Source organism: Varanus komodoensis, unplaced genomic scaffold, assembly GCF_004798865.1.
Source record: "Varanus komodoensis strain SLA01 unplaced genomic scaffold, ASM479886v1 scaffold23, whole genome shotgun sequence".
In the NCBI taxonomy this organism is placed as follows: Eukaryota; Metazoa; Chordata; class Lepidosauria; order Squamata; family Varanidae; genus Varanus; species Varanus komodoensis.
Window position 1 is genome coordinate 17,195,416 of NW_025335627.1, and position 22,697 is coordinate 17,218,112.

Here is a 22,697-nt window from a genome sequence, read left to right on the forward strand (position 1 = left end):
TATATTTCAATAATAATTCAACACTAACAAATACAATATATTCTATATCTATTACATATAAATCTTCTTATATTTTCATCCTTCTTCTAAGTCTCCTCCTCTTCTGCCATTATGGAGAGGATGATCCTCCTGCTGCTGTGCTTAACTTCTCCTTCTCACTATCGCTTCTCTCCTTTTCTGTCTTCCTTCTTGAAAATGTGGATATGTCCTTTAACTTTTGCATTTGTGCCACGTATTCATCATCAAGGATAATTCCAAGCATCTTCAGTAATTCTAGTGCTTCCTCCTTTGTATCCACTCTATATGCAAACCTCATAAAAATCGGGAACCCCCAACTATAGTTAATGGAATTCTTTTGTAATATTTGACAGACTTGAGGCATATCTCTTCTCCATTGCAAAATCTCATTACATAGATTAGGAAAGACTTGAATCTGATGACCTCTCAGCATAATTGATGTCATATTCCATAATTTCCTCATCAGTTGCATATGACCAAAATCTAACTACAATGTCTCTTGGTATTTTTCTTCCCGGTTTTCTTGAGCCAACTCTATGTATTGTGTTGATATGTCTGGAAGAATAGATTTGGCCCAATCCAATATTAATTGGATCAATTTACCTTCATTCTTTTTCCTATCCTCTGGATAACGTTTAAGGCATAAATTGGATCTTTGTCTGTCTTGAATCTCAGTCATGCTATTATTATTATTATTATTATTATTATTATTATTATTATTATTATTATTACATTTTTATACTGCCCATAGCCAAAGCTCTCTAAGCAGTTGACAGCAATAATCATAGAGTCATACACTCAAGTCACCCATCCCATTTCTGCCCAGGCCTGACCCTGCTTAGCTTCCAAGATTAGGCAGGATCAGGCACTTCAGGCCTGATCCATCTTGGCCATCTGTTTGTTTAGCTCTTTATCTTGTTCTTTCACCTGAGCTTTCACTTCTCTAATTATTTGATGATTCTCTTGGTTTTGTTTAGCTAATTCTTTTATTCTTCCATCCATGTTGTCTATTTTAACATCTATTTTCTTCATCTCTTCTTTCACATCATTAACACCTGACATCACCTGTGTCTTCATTTCTCTTATTTCTTGTAAAAGTGTATTAGAAGTATCCGATTGTGTTGATGGAGTCGTTGATTTTTCTGGTGATGCTCTCTTTTTCCCATTTCCACTCATCTTCACTCTTTTCAGATGCAAATCTGATGGATGAGGTTTGTGAGAAGGATCTTTTTTCACCCTAGGTCTTTGCCAAACAGTCTTCGGTTCTCGAGATCAAGATCTCATGTTTTCTGCACTTTTACTCTGCTTGGACATACAGTCTACAACTATTATTTCCAGCTAAGAGGAGAGAGCTCTTGAATTTAATTATCTTATTTGCAGTCCACCATTGAATTACACTTTCAACCAATAAATAAATCAGCAGCTGCAAATTAACAATTAACCAGCAGAGGGAGCTCAGCAATTCCTTTATGTACCGTATTTTTCACTCTATAAGATGCACCTGACCATAAGACGCACCTAGTTTTTAGAGGAGGGATCCATGGAAAGCTTCCTGATAATCACAGGCACATTCCCCATCACTTCCCCATGGGCTTCATTAAAAGACGGGTTGCCATTTGGGTTGACACACACCGACCTGTGATTAACAGCTCTCACCTGCGCCGGAGGAGGGGGGCGGAGCAGGGCGTGCCGAGCGCGTGCCAGTCAGGTGTGGTGCAGCCGGGCCGGCAGCATGCCAGTGGTGGTCTTCCGGGTGGCGCAGCAGCGGCAGGTCTTCCCAGGCGGTGGGGGTGAGCAGTCCGTCTCTCCGTGCAGCCAGCTGGTTAAAGCCCGTGGCTCCTCCTCCTCCGCACCGCTCCCCCTGAGCGGCACAGCTCTCACCTGCGCTGGGGGGCGGGTGGAGCAGCGCGCGCCGAGCGCATGCCGGCCAGGTGGTGCCAAGTGGTGCACGCGGGCTGGCAGCGTCCCGGGTGTCGGGCACACACACATTCGCTCTATAAGATGCCCAGACATTTCCCCTTACTTTTGAGGGGGGAAAAAGTTTGTCTTATAGAGCGAAAAATACGGTAATTTATTTGGTCTATCGTACTTTTATTTGTTTATTTTACTTTTGTTGCTTGTTATTTTCTTACAATATAAACAACTTAGCAAAGGAGTTAGTCCTGGGATGTTAATTAGCTTTGATCTGCATTCCTTACAGCTCTGTCCGAATGTTTTCGGTTTTGGCACTCTCTTGGCCTTCCAGCTGCCTGTAGGGGGGAGAGAGGAAAGTTGCTTCTTATCAAAAAAATAATATAAAAGAAAAATACTTCAAGAAATCAACTTCCTCTTTTTTCTCCACTTCCCTGGCTGTTTTTAAGCTTATTATAACAAGCGACTGGAGTATTTATAACATAAACGCTGTTTCTCAATCCATAAACAGTCGAAATACAGCTTACTCTGGGCTAGGCCCAGCAGTTCCAAATCACAAAAACAACTCCTAGTCCACGTCTGTGTTTCACATCTTCCCAGGGGATAAACAAAGGAATTGACTTAAGTTTAATGCATTTGTCCAGTGTTTCTCAATCTTAATTTGAGTATATTTTAATCATGTTTTTGTCAATGATCAAGAGGAGTGAAGTTTTTTAGCGTCCGGAATCCATCCCAAGCTTACTCCACCCCCTCAAAGGTACAGAATTTTTGAGAAATTGTATGAGGTTAGCAGAATCTGCAATGAACTTCATTTAAGTGCAAAAAGGAGACTGAAGAAAGGATAGTAATTAATTGTTGATTTAGTGACATTTTATGTAACATTTGTTTAAGAACTATTGGTGTTTCCTAGTCATTTTTACTTGTATTCTTATTTTTTCCTTTTATCCTCTTCTTTCTAAACTTTACTGTTATTAAAATAAAGATTAAGAAATATTTTTAAGAAAATTAATTCTCTGTTATGCAGGATCCTGACATTTTCCAAACTTGTTTGAAATGCAGCCTTTCACCTCCCCCTCCACCTTTTTTTAACACTTTCAGAAGCATCTATAATTTAGCCTTCTAATAAGTTTGGCACTATACCAGAGGATGACAGAAATTACATGTCCAGCTGCCAGCATGGGCCTAGAAATCTTGTGGGAAAGAAGAAAGGGAGACACTGGCTTTGAAAGTGGTGAATGTGAAAGCAGCAGCTTTGGCACAGCAATTGCATTGTGGAGCTTCTTGTGGCATTGCTGACATCCACTGTTCCCAGCCACATTCTTTGTCCTGCATTTAGGATTGAAGGCAGAGACTCCCTCACTTGTTTTTGCTTGACCTTCAGGTGCACCTGAATTTTCTGTGGAGACTGCAACATACTGCTTTAGATTCTCCCCTCTCCCACCTTACCACACACAATCTGTCCTTTCAAATTATGAAGGAGAAGCTGGCTTTGCAATATCTCTTGTCCAATTCCAAAAAGTGGAGGTAGTTTAGTTTCATACATTGAATAAGTATTTCCTATGTTAGCCTGTTTTCTTGAGGAAAATGTATCTGATTTGGCAGAAGGACATCGATAATATGAAGTGCTTAGGAGTGCTTCCTCAAAGTAATATATGGAGCGAATAACAAGCATACTGCAAAAGAATATAAAGACCTATGTTTAATCAATTTGCTTTAAAACTTGCTTCTTAAAAATGTGAACGTTTGTTTAAAACTGAATGTACAATTAAATTATCACTGAACATAATTTCCCCAGGGAATCAGAAATTAATCTTCCATTCTCACTTAACTGCAGTTTAGAATTAAGTCCAAACACTAAACTGTGATTAATCAAAACTGTGGTTTGTGAAAATGGCCCATACTTTGAAGTTGGGTTGTTTCTGAAAATCATGGTTAAGATTAGCCGGAACATGGTCTAATTCAGATGTCACAGCAAAGTTAGTCTAAAATGGAAGCAGTTCCCCCTGCAGTTTGACCTTGTGATATTAAACCATGGTTTAGTATTACATGCAAATAAGGCCACTGTGGTAACAAAGCTTTCATGTGCTTTAACCTCCGTAATCTAAGCCTATTAATCATAGGTTTATATTTAGGCTGACCCGAGCTGAAAGTGAATCAGAGTACCCCAAGATAATGAAGGACTCTTGCCTTGCCTTGCCTTGCCTTTGTTTCACTTTCAGATATTAAACTATACAAGCAGCAGTATGATCAGAGGTGAATGAAGGTCATTACTTATTCCAATTAGAAAGAAACACTGAGAGACTCCGTGCAAGTTGATTATCAGGTTGCTAATTGAAGTTTTCCTTAAAAGCTGCTGCTTTATCCCTAAGAAGATCCTTAAAAAGCAACACTGCACTCCTGTTGCTTTTTGATGTTTGGCCCTGACCTCTTGCCAGCAGGTGGGAAATTGGATAGATTCTCTGGCCAAAGTGTATCTGTGACTGCGTGGTGGCTCCGTGGGTGGAAGGTGGGGTCCCTGTTGTGGCTCCGTTGGCAGGGCATTGGGGATGCATCCTTTCTCTGTGCAGTGGGGGTATATCTCTCTCTCAGCTTGAGGCTGAAGTTCCATTTCAGAGAAGTTTGTAGGGGATGTATTCCAGCAGTGGTTGGATCCAAAGAAAATAAAGATGGGGTTGAAGAGTGGGCAGAATACCATACCAGCACGTCTTAACTTAAAGCTCTTACTGACAGTATCTAACCTTTAGGTAGGGTATTCCAGCCTTTCAGAATGGGAAAAATAACCAAAAGCCCAGTACAACTGAATTATGGAGAGAGGGAAAGTGGATGGGGTAGAGGGAAAACATATGGTCTTCTGAGGAACCCAGGGAGGGGCAGATTTGATCCACAGGCCTGAAGTTTAACTTCTCTGCATTTTAAATTCCAGGTACTGTGAAAAGTAAGAAGCTCTTTAGCATCTTCCTGCACCATCTGCAAGAAAGAGAGATGCAGGCAGCTGCTTAGGAAGAAACAACCATACTTGCTTACTTCAGAAAGCTGAGCCAAAGTAGAACAAAAAGGTGGGAGCAGGCAGGACAAGAGCAAGTCTCTCTAGCCAGAAGACACTTCTGCATGGTACAAGCCTCTACAATGTATGAACATGGTATCGTAAATCCTCTCAAAACAGTTGGAGTTAAGACCACGATCTAAATATTCTAAGAGTGCATGTGCAAGCCATGGAAAACAATCAGTCTTCGTTCTGGTTCTGATATCTTGGACATAATGCACAATTGTGAGCTGTCTGACAGTCTGCACAGTATTTTAAAATATTCTTGGTTTAACATATAGAAGTGCCATGCAGTTTCTTATCCCATTTTATCCTTGAAATTGTTTGTTGTGAGGTAGGTGAGGGTGCAATGTAGTTATTTGTGCCAGAGCTAACAAGGAAGATTTTGTAGTTGTAAAATGGAAGTTTGAAGCACCACCTCACATATCCAGATCCATCCAGTGCACTACACTGCTATAAGGCCGATAGTCTGCAGTGTTGCTAGAAATATGAGGGCTTCTTTATTAAGTCTTTGTATCTTTTTTCCCTCAAGGTTGCCAGTAGGTCAAGGGGAAATGCCTGTATAGGCTTGGCTATACCCCAATCACCTCCCCTTATGGTGTTCCCCACACTGCCTCAATTCTTCCACTTCTTCCTTTGCTCATCTTTGCATGCACCACATGATGCTGCCTCATATGGCCACTGGCCCTGGCTCCACTCTTGGAAAAGTGGCAGAATGCTTGGAAGGCTTCCACAATCTGTGTTGTTGCTTCTCCCGGGTCTAGCAAAATGCCAACTGTATGGCTGCATTGGTTGCTTTACATCAGGTCTAGCCCTACTCAGGCAATTCAGTAAATAGTAGCCTTGCCCAAGTGCCTAGAACTAAGGCCTCAAGACGATTTATAGAAGTGCCCAGCTGTTTGGGAAACTTGCCTTATCAAATGTGCAAAGGTCTCTAAAGGAGCATGTGCCCCTGGTGACGTGGGGTGGGTTTGCATGCACACCCAGGCCGCGATAGGCCTCTTATGTCCATGCAAACACTTGCATAAGGCTCTTGTCAAGTCTGTTTTCGAATCTGATATTCCCATGATATAAAAAGGTATTAACGGATGAACCACTGTATTTGAAGGGACCTGTACCTTAATAAATGTTACTTTCTCCAAAATAATTCACATCATGAATGGGCGGTTGAAATTGCAGTCTCTGTGGTGTTGACTTATAAGGAGCCTTATCATCAATATGATGATAATGATTAACATGCTGATTTACAAAGGTGGGGTCACAAGATATTTGTAGACTTGCACTGTCTTCCTAGTGGCAATGGCACCTTGGCATGCCGGCTTTGTTGTCCCTTTGGCTTCAGTTATTAACCCTAACCTACAACCTCTTACAATACAGTGCAGCCTCATTAAAATAAAAGAAGAGAACAAATGCAGGCTTAATCCCTGTATGTTAAGCTCTATTTGCCTTTTCCGGAAGCTATCTACTCCAAGGTTAGCTGTCTTAAAGTGAAATCATTAGGAAAGACAAGTTTATCTACAAGCTAGCAAATCATTGTCAAGCTAGGAACCCAAGATTTGTGAAACTTGGTATTATAGGTGCTAAGGATCTTATATTCTATTTATTTCTGTCCTCTTATTTAGCTTTCACTGGCAGGCCTTAGATTGGTTACCTTTTTGGAACAAGTTTTTTTTACCAAGTACAGGGTGCTCTGACTGACTGGTAGCAGAAACATTAACTCAGTTGTAGAAAGTAACTTGGGTTGGAGCTCTGGCATGAAAATATTGAGAAGCTTTGTGCTCTAGTCACCTTAGTGAAGAGTGGTCAAACAAAGGTCAGGTGAAACATGATTGAATCCATGTGGAATTCACAGGAAGTGCTTTGGTCTGGTGGTGACTCCAGGGAGTGGTCTAAGATTTGAAAGCTAATTGCTGGATAGTTTACTTTCCATCCAGCTACGGAGAGTGTGACTTTTCAGAACTGTGAACATCCCTGGTGGCTGCTGGTGCTGCTATGGAGGTTTTCTTTGCAGCTGGACTGATTTATGTGCCTCAAGGTGACTTTCAAGTAATATGATGTCATGGGGCACTGTTGCAACCTGAAAACATGTCCCTGCCTCTGTATAATTATGATTGGCCATGTGATTATTAACATAATAATGGTAGCATTTAATATACTCTAAACATTGCTGCAGTTGAGTGTGATGAAGAAAACTTGTAAGTTAGTAAGTATATTTAAGCTACATTTCTGCCTACAGTTCTGCTTCTGACTTCAGTAGAACCTGTGCTGAAGCTTTAATAATTTAGAAAGATTTTCATTTATTTACTTTATAGATTTCTATTCCTCTTTTCCATGTAAAACAGAAAGTAATAAAGTTTATGGTTGCTATTTTATCACTGATGTACAATTATCAGTGGTTGGTTTCAAAAAAATCTAAAAACACTTCAATGGCTAGGTATGCTCTGACTTGCTAGTCATCTTTATTCATCCGATTAGAACATTTCATCTTTCTTCCTGGCTCAAAGAAATTGCTGTGAAAATACCTTCAAATTCATTTCCTGAATTTTAAAAAATACACATAAAACACATTGGACAATATCTGGGACTCCTACTCTGCCAGCAAGAACAACCTAGCACAATTGAGACGTGGTATTTGCTGGTATAACCACAAAGTACTACTTGGGTCCATATTGCAGGATGGGTCCATGTTGCCAGTAGAAGGGAGTGCAATTATTTGTTCCAACCCAGAAGCAGTAGCTTTTGGCAATTCCCATCAGCTGGACTATTTGGAATCTTCCCAGTGCACTCCAGTTTCTTATTCCATCAACATTTGCATCACTTTAAGATGATATGTTATCAGCCCTGTGCCTGGCCTTGCTTGAAAGGCCAACAGGTAGCTGCTGTATTTATCTTGAGGTATCAGCAAGCAGCGCTCAGCCAGGAGCAAGAGGCTACCAGGGTACCAGTGCTAAAACCTCTTCTGCCCCCTAGTCAGAATTTTCATACAGTGTTTGGCAAGCGGTCCCTCTCCCACTGACTGTAACCATGTAACTCTCTCCCCATGTATCTCTGCAGCCACTTCCCTTTCCTTCCGCTGCCAGTCTTCTTTTCTAAATGAATCCATACCCTGCAAACCCTTCAATACTGAATTCTTCAAGAGTGTACAAAATGTTCAAGCTTATGTGAGCATCTCTCCTCCTCCTCTTTTGCTTCTTATCTCTTACTGGCTGTACAGTAAGTTTGAATGTGAACAGTGTAGTGCTGGACATGACTGTTCTTAGTGTGGAGTTCAGATCTCCTTGGTCCAGACCTTGATTTCATTATGTTAATCCAGAAGTACATCCCAGTGCTAACAGCTCTGCCATTCCTTGTTTGTTCATTTTTGCTGAGCATCATTTCCCCTTAACAGTTTAGACTTTTGACCCTCATTGCCAAAATTAATTAAGGAAGAGATTTTTTTTAAACTGCTCACAGTCCTGACTGGGACAGTCTATTATAACAGTAGAAGAGTCCTGGCCTTGAACCACACCTATGCATAGTGACTTTTATTAATTGTTTAAGGTCCAGTGTAAGGAGCTCTTCCTATAGCAGGACACAATCAGAACATCTCCTTTCCCTACAACACAAACAGTTGTCCAGTCTGAACATTTAGCAATAACATTTCTGCTTCCTGCTGCCCCAGATGGTCTTACAAGAATGAACACTTTTCAGTATTTCCATTCCATGGCAGCCACCCAAGCAATTCCCATGAACTTCCTTTCCTGCCTACGTTTTTCCATTTCACATCTGTGTAGGAGTTTAGACTGTAGCCTGCAGAAGCATATTTAGTATAACTGAAGTAAACATTCTAACGGAATTTCTGTTTTCAGGTTTTTCCTTGAGGTTTACCATTATGGCATTGGTTACAGGACACTCAAAATCTTGAGTTATGGTATCGTATTCTTTAAAATAAGAATAATGTGGGTACCTTATTTGGGAGATGGAGAGTCTGACTTTCCAGACTCTCCATCCCCCAATTATTTATTTTGCTTAAATAATTGAAAATATGACTTTCCATGTATTGGGGCCATTAGATGTACCTTAAGTTATGGAATTAAAATAGATATGAAAGGATCTTGTGTCACAGTAGAGTAAGCTATTCTGAGTACAATTTGGTTGTTATCTTGGCTTGATTAAGACAACACAATAATCCACATTTCAATAACAAGCCACAGTTCAATGACAACTCATACTCAACTCTTGAGTGTAAGTTATCCTGTAGTTTGAACCCAGTTAATGCATGCCTTAATGAATCGTAAAATGGTCCTATATATTATTCTGTATCCTTATACTGGCCAAGTTTTGTGTAGTCCTGGGACAAGTAGCTTATGTCGAATGTGCAACAGAGAAGTGTTAGATGTCTGCCAGGATGTTCCACTATTGTTCCACTATTGAGAATGTGTGTCCATGCCCATTTTCTTCAATATTTTGCTTCCTGTTTCATTGAGTTGTGCAGCTAAATAAACATAACTTTGATGCATGCAAAAATATTAACATCTTTCAGTCAAGAAATTGCAGTCATTCTTATGGGACAAAAATCCTCTTATGTGTGGGAACCCAACTCTAGAAAAAGAGTATATTTCAGCTCAATAAGTGATTGTACATTTAAAGTGAAAAAATAAATTAAGGCAGCTTTTTGAATGGCCTGGGCACTTCTGAAATCTAATTCTACTATCATAAATCGGTGTAAGATTATTTTTTATGTTCTGTGATCTCACTAGATGAAACACACCAGTATCCTGTAAGTTGTATTGATGATTTTTCAGATTTTTCTCTTGTTCTGTTGTCTTGCAGGTTATTGAAGGAAAGTTGGCTCCTTTTCTTGGGAAAGTAATCAAATTTGCCACCTCCCATGTCTACAGCTGCAGCCTTTGTAGTCAAAAAGGATTTGTCTGCGAGATCTGTAATAATGGCGAGATCCTGTACCCCTTTGAAGACAGTTCTACAAGCAGGTGAAGAATTATGATTCATGTGCTTGTATGCCTAGTTACATAGGGAAAGGTGGCAGCGCTGAGCCAGTCATGGGCAAGAGACCACAGTTAGATACAGTTCCCTTTGTTAAAGTAAATTTGTATTATTATTTTCTACAAACTAAAAAAAAGGAAACTAAAAAACATCAGTCATCAGAAACATCAGACCTGCTGGGTCAGTCCCCCCCCCCTTTTTTTTTAAATAGCAATCCATAAATATATTCAAATCTACGCATAGTCCCGTTCCTCTAGCCAATAATAAAAAGAGTCCCAAGTTTGAAAGAAGTATGTTATCCTCTTTCTCCTTCAGAGACAAAGTCAGTCTGTCCATTTCAGCACAATCCAGAATCTTTTTTAAAATCAGTTCATCCTCCAATGTTGGGCAAATGCAATCCTTGCTGCAGTAATTACATGTAAAATCAAATACATAGCTTGTTTATTGACATCATCAGGTACAATGCCTAGTAAAAAGACTTCAGGTTTAAATATTAAAGATTTTTGTAACATTTCCTCAAGCCATTTATGAATTTTAGCCCAATATTTTTTTGCCTTATCACAAGTCCACCACATATGATAGAAGGTACCCGGTTTATGTTTGTATTTCCAACATCCATTTGACATATTTGAAAACATATTTGCTAATCTGTTTGGTGATAGATACCATCTATAAAACATTTTGTAGAGATTTTATTTATATGAGGTTGCTAAAGTTACCTTGATATTTCTTTCCCACAGCTTTTGCCATTTCTGTAACTCAATATTATATCCAAAGTTTTGTGCCCATGTTATCGTAGTTTTCTTAACTTGTTCATCTTCCATTCTCATATCCAAAAGAAAATTATAGTCTTTTAATCATTTTCTCAACTGATTTTAAGATCACTTGGTCAAATGTTGTTAACTGCTTATGAAAACCCCACATTTTATAATCTTTAACATATCTCGATTGTATTTGAACCTTATGCCACCAAGAGATATTAATACCCTGCTCTTGTAATTTTTGGCTCAATTTCTATCCTCCATCATTATCCAAAATACCATCATACTTCACAAACATACCAAAATTCAATGCGTTTGGATATACAAGAGCTTCCATAGGCGAAAGCCACTGTGGCAACTTAGTGTACAGTTTTGTCTTTAAATTTTTCCACACCGACATTAATGACTTTCTAATATAATGATTTAAAAAACAACCATGTATCTTACACTTCTCATACCACATATAAGCGTGCCAACCCATTTGTAAATCATGTCCTTCAAGATACAAAATTCTCTTATTTCTTAAAGTTATCCATTCTTTTAGCCACATTAAGACAGAAGCTTGATAGTACAACATCCAATCAGACAGGCCAAAACCCCCATTCCCTTTGGCCTCCTGAAGCATTTTTAATTTAATCCTTGGTTTCTTCCTTTGCCATACAAATCTCAAAACTTGGGTGTTTAGAACATCAAAAAAATTTATCAATTTTTATGGGAATTGTTTGAAATAAAAATAAGAACTTTGGTAATATATTCATTTTAACTATTGCTATTCTTCCCAACAGCGATAGTTGCAAATTAGCCCATTTTTCCAGATCACTCTTAATTTCCTTAAGTAGTTTATCATAATTATCTTCTTGCAATGTAGTACATTAGCTGTAAGAAAAATTCCCAAATATTTAAGCTTTTAAACAATTTGGAGATCTACTTGTTCTGTCAAAGTTATTCTCTGCTCCAATGTGAGGATACAGTTCCCTTTTGAGGGACAGGTTGGTGTCAGATACATTTTTGCTTCAGAGGAGAATTTTCCCCATTTACTTATTTATTCAATTATAGCCTGCCTTTTTCTTTTTTTAAACAACTCAGCTTACATCATTCTCCTCCTCCATCTTATCCCCACAACAACAACCCTGTGAGGTAGGTTGAGCCAAGAGTGTGTGATTGGCCCAAAGTCACCCAGTTGGCTCCATGGCTGAGCAGGCACTAGAACCCAGGTTGCCTGAGTCCCAGTCCTGCGCTCTTAGCCACTTCACCACACTGGCACATAGCAGCTTCAACTAAATTAATTGCATCAGGACTGCAGTAGTAGAGGACTAAGCTCGCCCTAATAATCATCACCCACCCTCCCATGTTGAGACTGCTGTATGCTTTTGCATTTGCATGTTATGTGCAAGATGATTTCAAAAGAATGCCATTTGTGGCCCTGAGCCCCAAGAATCCCTTCTTAGCCTCTGCTTGTTATCTGGCCAGGTAAGGTTTTCATGACTCAGCCAGATATTTTGCTAGGTAACTTGTGGTTACTTCTGTGACCATGATCTGCCATTAGGTAAAAAGAAACTTCCTCTTGCTTAAAGTTTTGGGTGGATTTCTGCAAACATTGCTCACATATAAGGATATGTACATGTGTCGTATGAAAATTGCTGTGTGCAAGCCTGTCTTTGATTCCTCTTTCCCACATTTTGAATGGAGAGTGTACAACTCTGTACAAATCATGTTTATAGCTACCACATGTATGCACATGAGAAATTGCAGTCAGATTGAACACAAAGATGCCTTAAGGAGAAAATTATGAACTCTGGAGATTTTTAAAAAAAATATCTTGCTACTAAAATGCCTTCAGAATAATATTTTTCTGGCACTGCAAACTGTATATATAAGTCTGATATTTTGGGAACACAGGGTAACCTTGATCCCTCACATTACAAGTAGCCTTCCAATAGTTCCTGGCCTTGCTCTCTCATACACATGGTAGATCCAAGGGTTGCTTATGGCTGTGCTGGTGCCTATGGCATGGCTGAGCCAGCACATGTGGCAAGCCTATGCTTTACACATTTCACTTTTGGGGGTTAGTATCCAAGCCGAAAAATCTGAGGGATGCTGAAAGCAACAATAAACTAAAAGAGGAAAGATGTGGGAGTTCAGCTACTCAGTGGGGATGGCAAAATGATAACAGATGGCAAAGAAAAGGGAGAAGTGCTTAATCTCTACTTTGGCTCAGTCTTCTCCCAAAGAAGATCAATGACCTTCCTGAAGAAGAGGAAGTACAAGCTGATGGAGTAGGATGAAAGCTCAAGTTTGATAGGCAAATGGTCAAGGATCATCTAATTGAGTTGAATGAGTTCTGATGCATTCCCTTCTAGAATCACGAAGGAGCTGGTGGAAGAACTCTCAGAACTACTGTCTGTTCTGTTATCTTTGAGAAATCATGGAGGACATGATCAGCCAGTCCTATATGACTCTATTAATATACAATGCAAGCAGTGTTAAGTAATATGGATACAACTACATCATTTACAAAATATTGTTTAACATTGCTGTACCCAATGCGGTAGTTGTTCAGTAATATAATACATGAATTTGTATAGTTTCCTTTTTAAAATAAGCTTCCTAGCTGCAATTGCTATAGGGCAAGATGTTGAATATGTGTGTGTGAAAGAAGTTGGTATAAGTACATAAACTACTAGTGATATGTCTTTTAATGCAAGACAGGTTATGGTTGTCCTCCTTATTCTAGTTTTGTACATTTAATACTGGAATAGCATGTGCGCCCTTTGTCTAGTACATTTGGGGCAGGGGGAATTTTTTGGCATGAATCAACAGAGTAACACAGCTTGATGCAAGCACAAGCCTTGGCGTTAAATTTCAGAAGTATAGCTGTGTTATTCTGTTGTATTATTAAAAACAGTAAATATTATTGTGTGGCGGCTTAAAGATTAACAAACTGAGTTTTACATTGGTGTTAGTTACTTCATGGAATTGAGAAAGGTGAATTCCTTCAGCCAAACATGTTCCCTGTTCGGGTAGCTGGACTTTGGTATAGCTAAGCAGTTTAACATTTTTCATTGCTTCTTGCGCTGAAGAAGGATGGACTCATTAAATCTGGAATGTTAAACAGGTTTCACGCTTGCACACATTTACAGTTGTGAATGTTCTGGGTCAAGTGCAAAGTTAATTTTCTCAAAATTTGCCCTTGAATTAAGATAAGAGTAAATATTAACACATCTGCCTTGTGGGCAACATACTGGCACCCTTTTAGCATTGTTTTTGTTCATCCATATGCCTATATTCAGCTACACTAACTTAAATTAGAAAAACAGAATCTGCTTGTGTTTACATGAGTGCAGAAAGAAACACTTAATTGATCTTTAGCCTCCATTAAGGAAGGGTGTAATGACAATGATAACCCAGCAGTAGCGTGCTGATAAAATTATTTGTGCATTGTGAACAAGCCCCTTTGCAATCACACCTTCATAAATCACTAGGCATTTTTGTACCACCAAGCCTGCTCTGGAGAACTAAAAAGCTTGCACGTTTTTGTGGCATCTTATTGGTCCTAATAAAAATATAACGTGCCTTGGGGCAGGCAGATGCAAAAGAAGATGATGCTTCTGCTCCTTTGATAGTTGTGAGGAAGAAGGAATTTCAGCAGATGCAGCTTGTTGTACAAGAATTCTCTCTTGCATGCAGCTGTGAAAGGAGTCCTGTTTTCTTCTGAAGCTGCCCACCCTGCCTATTCCTTGGTTTATTCATGTTGTTATTTGTACCAGTGCCTTGAACTTTCTGTCTGTCATATAAGAATGTCTGCTGGGGACAGGGCTTGCTGTTTGAAGGAACAGCAAAGTCTCAGGTGGCCTTGGCAAAGTGTCTGCACTTGTGCTTTACCACACTGGTATTGTGGAATCTTCCTAGGGGGTGGCAGAGTTGCTGTTAGAAAAAGTGTTTTTTTTAATGGAACCATTTCCAGATGCAATTTCTCAAGGCTGGTCTCTTTCTGAGACAGATAAATCCTAGGGCAGGAGGACACCGCTTCTAAAAGAGCTGCAGTTTCCATTTGCACTGGCCTGTTTGCTCAGCATTCATTTTTTGTCAGTCCTTGAGCAAACAGAACAAATACCTGGATAATGCATTCATCTGGCTTTGAATACACACATATTACATACCCTTTTCTTACTAATCAACGTGACACATTCTTTTGTTGGCCAAATGGTTCCAAAACAAACACAATCATTTCACTTAATTAGCAGGGCTTTGTGGGCTGTGCCTGGCAGGCTCCCACATCCTGTCCCACAATACACAACCTCCAAGTTTGCTGTCTTAACACCATTGTAGAATGCTCATGCATTCTTTGATTTGGATTGGTATTTTTTAGTTGAAGGATTCCCCTCCTTTGGATTTCCTGGGTGTTAGGCCTCACAGTAGTTTGGCATGAAAGTAGAAGACTAAAAATAGATGGAATGGGAAAACACAAGTTGAAGTGGGGTTATTAAAATGATTGGGCCTTCTGCTTTTTATAATCTGTGTTTGGTCAATACCTTTATTAGGCCAAACAAAAAAAATATATGCAAATCTGCTGGAAATAGGGTTCCTTGTCTTAACAAAGCCTCATTCTGTTTCTCATCCCACCATCCAGAGGCAAAGTGTCAGATGGTAGTTAAGTCAGTGGTGTGAGACAATAGCCCTCTGAGCCTGTTTAAAAGTGCTACATTGTAGTTTAGCACAGCTTATGAGGCCGAGCCCTGACACAGACCTCTGTCCTCAGGTTTTACAGCAAAGACATTTTAAAGACAGATGCAGATAAATGTTTAGTCATTCCCATCTGTGCGGCCTCTCTGCATTGAGAAACTTTTGGTGGCTGGGTTCTTGGTGACCTGGTTAACCCCAGGAACATGATATAAAGCAGCAGGGCAGTCTTGAACTGGGAGTACAGGTTGAGCCAGGCTCTAATGTCTCACCTCCTGAGCAAGCAGGAGAATCCAGCTGCTGAAGGAATTTCAGGCCAAAATGTATTATCCAGGGAATAGGCAACAGGGTTTTAGAAGGCCCATCAGGACCTAGTCAAGTGACGTGGCAGCCAGTGCAGCCCCACATGGTCACATCAAGCCTCAGTGTCAGGGCCTGCTCTTGAGACAAAAGCCAGTTGACTCCCAGAGAGGATGCCTTGCGAGACTGAGCTCCCACCCATACCTTCCTTCATAGCAGCTTCTGTGACTAGACCTTGATGGCTTACCTGCTCTGATGACATTATTTGCCCATCTTCCTACTAACTTCCATTTTGGCAACCTGTGGTACTTGTGATAGACCTCTGGCCTCCACCTTTTTCTCTCCTGACATTGAGAGCAGATTATCATGTGGGTTGCTGATCTCTAGCACATCCTGATGTGTAGGCCTTAACACCTGAAGCCTCCATTCCTCATGGAGGGTCCCCTTGTGTTGCTGTCCTGACATTTTAGTCCCTCTGAGAATGACTCCTTCCATGGATGGGCAAGCCCTTTCCACAAGAATTAATTCCCACATGCTATTGCAAGCAGTGCATCTTAGGGAACGATACTTTTCAAGGTTAATATTTCAACAACTCTTTCCTCATATATCCTCACACTTTTCTGCAAAAGACCATACAGAAAATGAAATAACATGGTCATGCTGTCCACACTAATGAATAATCTCAGTTACACTATTAGAAGATCTTGCTTTATGTCATTTGCGTATTTGTGTGTCTGGCAGGTGGGGCTTTCCAGTAGCAGATTGTACTCCATATATCAGCAAAATGCAAATAATTTGGGCAGTGCCTTAACCTGTTGATAGCTTTCCTGGTGAAGACACTGCAAGATTGGATCATGATAACAGCTAAACTCTAAAGACAATTTAAGTATAACCTCAAAGGTTGTCTGGCTGAGGTGGTGATTTGGTATTTGCCTTTATCTGGAGTTCATGTGTGGGCAACATTTAAAAATCTAATCACAGGTCAATTAGGTATTAACTCCCCACTACCATCCTTTCTCCTTCCTGGCATTCTTCAAGCTTCGTCCTGATTTTGAAGCATTTCCCAGAACAAAATGGATATTTTATCCAAGGTGATTGCAACATGAAGTATCAGATACTAACAGCATGTGTATATAGAGCTGTAATGGCTCAGCTTGTTTGTAATGTGTTGAAGGGTCTGCATGGAAGCACTGGAATCTGAGTTTCAGGCACTCTTGTGGCTTCCAGATGGGAATGCTGAGTGGGAAGCTAATTAAGGACAGTGAGGTTCAGCTAATTGCCAGCACCTCTCTGGAGGGAGCCCTCCCAGCACCCATGCTCTCCTGTGGGAGTCTGTTCCTGATTCATGTAAAATGTGAAAACAGTCACTTGGAGAGACAAAAATGCTTAATGTCCCAGCACCATCGGAGTAAGCTGAGAACACTCCTCACAATTGTAGCCCCACAGAAGTTGTCAACTGAGTAGTTGAATGAGTCTGCGGCTGCTTGTCTCAAAGCCTTGTCTTTTGTCCTCTTTGAAGCAACCAGAATTTCCTTGCAGTGCCCCTGTGTTTGTGTTCAAACAGATCTGAGGACAATAGGGCCTTTTCAATGATGAGGCTGTTTAGGGCACAAGTTATCACAACATATGAATCTATAGAAAGCCCTTTTCTCATCACAAGTGCTTCTCTGCCCTCAGATGTTAGAAGAGTGGCCAACGCAGTGCTAAGGTGTGCTCTTGGCAAATTTGGATGGGCAGGCAAGTAGTGGGCATTGAATGGTTAAACTTCTGAGTGTTGCTGCAACCCCAGAATACACACTGTGGAGATTCTGTGTGCAAGTTCTGTTACAAAGAAGGCTGCAGCCAAAACACCTTTCAGCTTTACATTCATCTCAAGCTCAAGTGTCTCCCCTTGATTGCCATTGCGCCATAGTAAATTCTGCAATGCAAAATTAACAGGCTGTTTAAGTATCATATTCTTCTCTCCACTTATAGTTGCTACTTCTAGTGCCAGGGCTGGGGAGACTGAATATTACCTCACACCTTAAGGACATAGAAAAAGTCTGGCTGGATCAGGCCAGCAGCCTCTCTGGTCCAGCATTGTGTTCCTGCAGTGGCCAATGGAAAGCCTATGAGGAGGACATGGGGCAATAGTGCTTGAGTTCTCCAGCAACTGATAATCAGAACCCCGATGGCTACATTCCAGGATGACTAGCGTCCATTGATAACCTTCTCTTCCATCAATGTGTCTTAATTTCCTTTTAAAGCCATCCAAGTCACCACTACCCCTTGTGAATTTAATTGCACTGTGTGGCAAGTCTTTAATCTCCCACAAGTCATTCACATTGAAAGACCATGTGCTTTTTCTCCATACCACACACAATTTTGTTCTGATCAAACTCTTTATCAGTACAGGAGGGAGTAAACAGTCTGCTGACCACATTCACAGACAATACCAAAGTAGGGGTGGTGGCCACAACTGAGAAGCAGGTACTTCAAATCCGAAATGATCTAGACACAGACTATGGAAGTGGGCAGGGGACAACAGGATTACACTTAATGCAGATAAGTGGATTGTCTTGCACTTAGGACACAGGAATAGGTGACATAGGTGCATGATGGGGGGACAAGTGACTGGAGAGCAGCACTTGTAAAAGGGAAATTGAGATGCTTATGGACAGCAGACTAAACATGAGCCAGCAGTGTGATGTGGTGGTTAAAAAGGCAAAAGCCACCCTTAGATGAATAGCTAGAAGCATGACTTCCAAATCAAGAAAGGTACTAGTACCACTCTGCACAACTCTGGTGTGCCTACAACAGGAGTACTGTGTCCAACTCTGGACTCCACATTATGAGAGACATAGCTTAGGCTAGAACCAGTTCAGCACAGGGTCACAAGGATGGTAGCCAGATTGGGGCTATGGTAAGGACAGGACATGATCCAGAGGGGCAAAGCTCAAGGAAGCAGGTTTAAGGTTGGATATCAGGAAGTACTTCCTGAAGGTTAGGGCCCCTAGGAATGGGCTTCCACAGGAGGTGATGAAGACAAGGAAAGATTGGACAACCACATGTTGGATATTACATGAATGGAGCTGGCTGGAGTGGAGGGTCAGACTAGATGGCCCAGGAAGCCCCTAGCTATGTTTCTATGTTTATAAACCTCTATCATGTCTCTCCTCCCCTGACTCACCATTTTTCTGAGTTAAAATGCCCCAAATATTCTAACTTTTCCTCACAGAGGAGTTGCTTCAGCTGTTCATAATTTTAGTTGCTCTTTCTGCAGCCTCTTCAGCTCTACAATAAACTGTAAGTTATTTGCTAACTGTGGTTGCATCAGAGATTTGTGTAAAGACATTATGATAGTGAAAGTTTTATTTTCAGTTCTTTTCCCAATCACCCAATAACACAGTCTCTGCCTTTTCAAAGCAGCTACAAAGTGGGTTGATGATTTTATAAGCAGTCCACCACAAAATCCATATCTATTTCCTGGTCAGCTACTGCCAACTCAGTCCTCATCATCATAAATGTGGAGTTAGGATTTTTTTTGCCCTAAGATATCTCACTTTATACTTGTTCATACTGTATACTTTGCCATTCTAGTGTCTGTTTCCCTAGTGGAAAACTTGGCTTTCACTGAACAACGTCACTCTGCAGTGAATCAGTCTGTAATGTGCCACTAACGAAGGCCACAGTCCAATGCATATTGGAACAAGTTCCAATTAACTCAGTTATTTTTAAGTAAACGTTAAGAGAAGGAAAGGCTGTTACATGCTGATCCGCCTACTCTTCTGCAATAACTAACTTTGTTTGCAATATAAGTGGGCTGCATATTTTGAAGAGTTTATTTGAAAGTTTAAAAAAAAACAGTAATTGGCCCTGAAGTGTGGGATAACTGTGAATGGAAGAAGTGGATATGTGAGCCTCTTTTGTGGGCTTTTAAGCAGAGCCTAAAAAACGTGTAGTTTATGCATGTTGTTCCCAATAGTGCTGGTTACAACCAATCCTTCCCTCTCTTCCTTTTATCAAAGAATAAGCTGATTATTGATGATGCAGAGAGGTTTTTTTCTTGCTGCTTTGTAAATTGTTTGCATGGAGTATTTGCTCCTAATTTTGAAATCATTAATCTTCTCTTCCCCTCCCTGCCCCTCTGATTTAATGCATTTGGGTAGCAACGGCAGGTGTGCTTCACTGTTCCATAATCCTGCAGGCATCCCGTTTCAACAGAAATTCCTGATAAGCTTTTACATTCTCCAGTTGACTGAGAAGAGTGATCAAAAGAAGGAAAGGGAGAGGCCATGAGTGAGTGCAAAATGACACACTCATCCATCATTAGTCCCTAGCAATTCTTGAGGAATTGTAAATCACTAATGAAAGGGGAATTAGCCCGATAAAGTCAGCATTAGTGTCAAATGTGGATGATTTAAATTTTAAAGTCACAACTGTTTTCTCTGGCTGTCATCTAGGCTCTCACATGGATCCCAACCGAGTAAAGAAAGGAGAACATGCTAAAGTTAAGCTTGTAAAAACTAGAAAAGATTTCACGATTAAGCAAATGCTGGATTGTGCAGTCCTGCATGCAGTTAGTTTGCTTACATCTCATTGATTTCAGTGACCACAAGAAAGATTGTTGCTGAATTGCTCTATTAAGCTGCTAGCACAGTAGATAGACAAATACACAAGCAGTATTTTCACACTTCTTTCCCAGAGGAACTAAACATTGTCTGCACATGTTCTGCATGCAAGTTCCTTTGTGTGGCTGCCTTTCAGGGTCAGGATCAGGTTACCATGGGGTACCTTGGTTTTGGAGGTGCATTTAAATTAAAGCCTTATTCTCATCTGATTTTGTGCTTGCAGATGTGAGAGCTGTGGTGCAGTCTTCCATTCAGAATGCAAGGTGAAGGCTGTACCATGCCCCAGGTGCGTGCGGAGAGAGCTTCAGATGAAGCAGAAGTCTTTCTGGAGAAGACTCAACATGGACGAGAGCCTGGAAGAAGCCTGCAACATGTTTGAACTGTCCTATCAGAACACCTGACTTGCAGGGAAAAGCTGGCAACCTGCAGAACTCACTTTCCTACTGCAGAACAAATGATTGCAAGGAAATTTTGTGCTGCCAGGCATAATCCTTTACTGCAAAAAGATTGGCTGATAGTCATGTTTCAGTTTGTGAATAGCTGGGGCAATTCACAAAGATTGAAGGCTAAACTATTGTCATGAAGTCTAAATGAACCAGTTGATCTGACGCCAAGTGTAGTTTACTTGAAATATTTCTGATGTTTGCATTTATTGTCTGAAACATCTTATTTGTGTTTGTTTATTGTTCAATGTCTAGGTTTTTTTCCAGAAATAGCAAGGTGGCACTGCTATTTAAAATTCACAGACAAGGTGCCTATGAATTTGTGGGGCTTTTCCTAGCTTAAAAAATGGTTTAGTGAACAACATTTACAATACGTTCCACCCCCATTCCTCCAAAACTAACTTGGTTCTAGATCCACATTGAAATGACTATATAAATGTATAGCAATCCTTGCACTTTATATCAGCAAAGTGCTTGAATCTGTTTAACTCTTGCTTTGCTGTTCCTGACTCCTGAAGAAGCAACTCTTATTTAGGGCATTTGTGGCTTTACCCCTGCACAACATTCCAATTTCCTAATGTCCACAATTTAAATTTCTGTTATTTTCTCACATGTTGCACACTAAAACACCCTCATTGATATAGTTTAATATGAAATAACACACATTGTCTTGCTCTTACTTAGTGGTGGAATAGGGCATTTCCTTTTCTAAGAAGCCTCCTTCTGTCTTCAGACATAATGATAAAATGCTGAACTATATTCTGTTGAGAATTTCACAGGGCTGGGATCTGTCTTTCCACTCTCCTTCTGCGGCTTCTACTTGATATGTACATACACAAAGACTCAGAGCAGCAGGCTGAGCAGATTTAGAGAACAAATGCTTCAGTGCAGTAAGGGACACACACATCTGGAATACTTAGAACCAAACCTTACGACTTCTTAAGCACTTTCCAGTTCTGAATTATGAAGCACATGTTCAGTTCGCAGTACATGGTGACTGCAGGTTACATGTAGATGTTCACTACAGTCTGTAGATGCAAGCGTGCTTTCCCATAGGTCTTATCCTGAGTGTGGGAATGGGCTTCCTCATCCTCTGAGCCCATTGTGCATGGCTTTTACCCATGTGCCACTAGTAACACCTAACACCTTCTTACCCTGTTCTTCTGTCTCTGGAACAGGACCAGCAAGTCCTGTTCAGTGTATCTGAAAAGTAGTGTTGCATTAAAAGGAGGAAGCTCAACTTCTTTTCTTGATTCAGCACAATCTTGAGCACTCAGATTTGCATGTCATTCATTCATACTCTCACCATCAGATCAATGAAAATGTTCAGTCTTCATGTATATTGGGCCTCTCAAAAGGCAGGGAACCTTCTGTCTTTAAAGAACTTTTGGGTTAAGGGTGCTGTCTATGCACAAGGAAACAGATTTCTCACTTGCTGGGAACTATAAGTGAACTGTGTGGAATTTCATGAGCCTGTGCATTCTGCTTGTTTTCCCTTTTTACCAGATGTAATGATAAATTATAGCTTGTCATTATGGGAATAAGGCTAAATGAACCTTGCTCTCACATCCATTCCCTTCTCCTGCAACTGGAACAGAGGTTGCTATTAGAAACTTTAACTTCCATTTTGGGTCACTACAATGTAGTGTTTTGTCAAAACCCATACAAAATGAGGTTTTACTTTGGTTATTGGAGCTCACTCATTTCAATAAACTATAGTTAAAATTAACCACAGTTTGAGGCTTTGGGCATAAGGTGAAACTGTAGGTAATTGAAAATGGAAACAAAAACTTTCGCTTTCATAGCTGCACTAAAACAGGAGAGATGAGTAGGAAGCATGCAGCCCAAGGCTTGTTCCCATAATAAATTCCACTTTACTGTTAAATTCAACTACAGCCACAGTCTTTAAGATGCTCTGTTAGTCCAATATAGTTTTCCCCAACCTGGT

General features: G+C 40.4%; 1 protein-coding gene across 5 annotated transcripts in view; it reads left to right on the forward strand.

Moving 5' to 3' along the window:
* PLEKHM3 (pleckstrin homology domain containing M3) overlaps positions 1-22,691 on the forward strand; it is a 130,712-nt gene extending 108,021 nt beyond the window's left edge. For 3 of the 5 annotated variants that reach the window (XM_044431860.1, XM_044431861.1, XM_044431862.1), the window contains exons 7-8: positions 9,785-9,942; positions 20,530-22,691. In XM_044431860.1, the coding sequence (XP_044287795.1) occupies positions 9,785-9,942; positions 20,530-20,707 (336 nt within the window). In that variant the 3' untranslated portion in view covers positions 20,708-22,691. Of the gene's footprint in view, positions 1-4,852; positions 4,874-8,820; positions 8,906-9,784; positions 9,943-20,529 lie in introns of those variants that run through there. The other 2 variants (XM_044431863.1, XM_044431864.1) reach the window with 2 other exon arrangements.
* Positions 22,692-22,697: the final 6 nt, after the last annotated feature.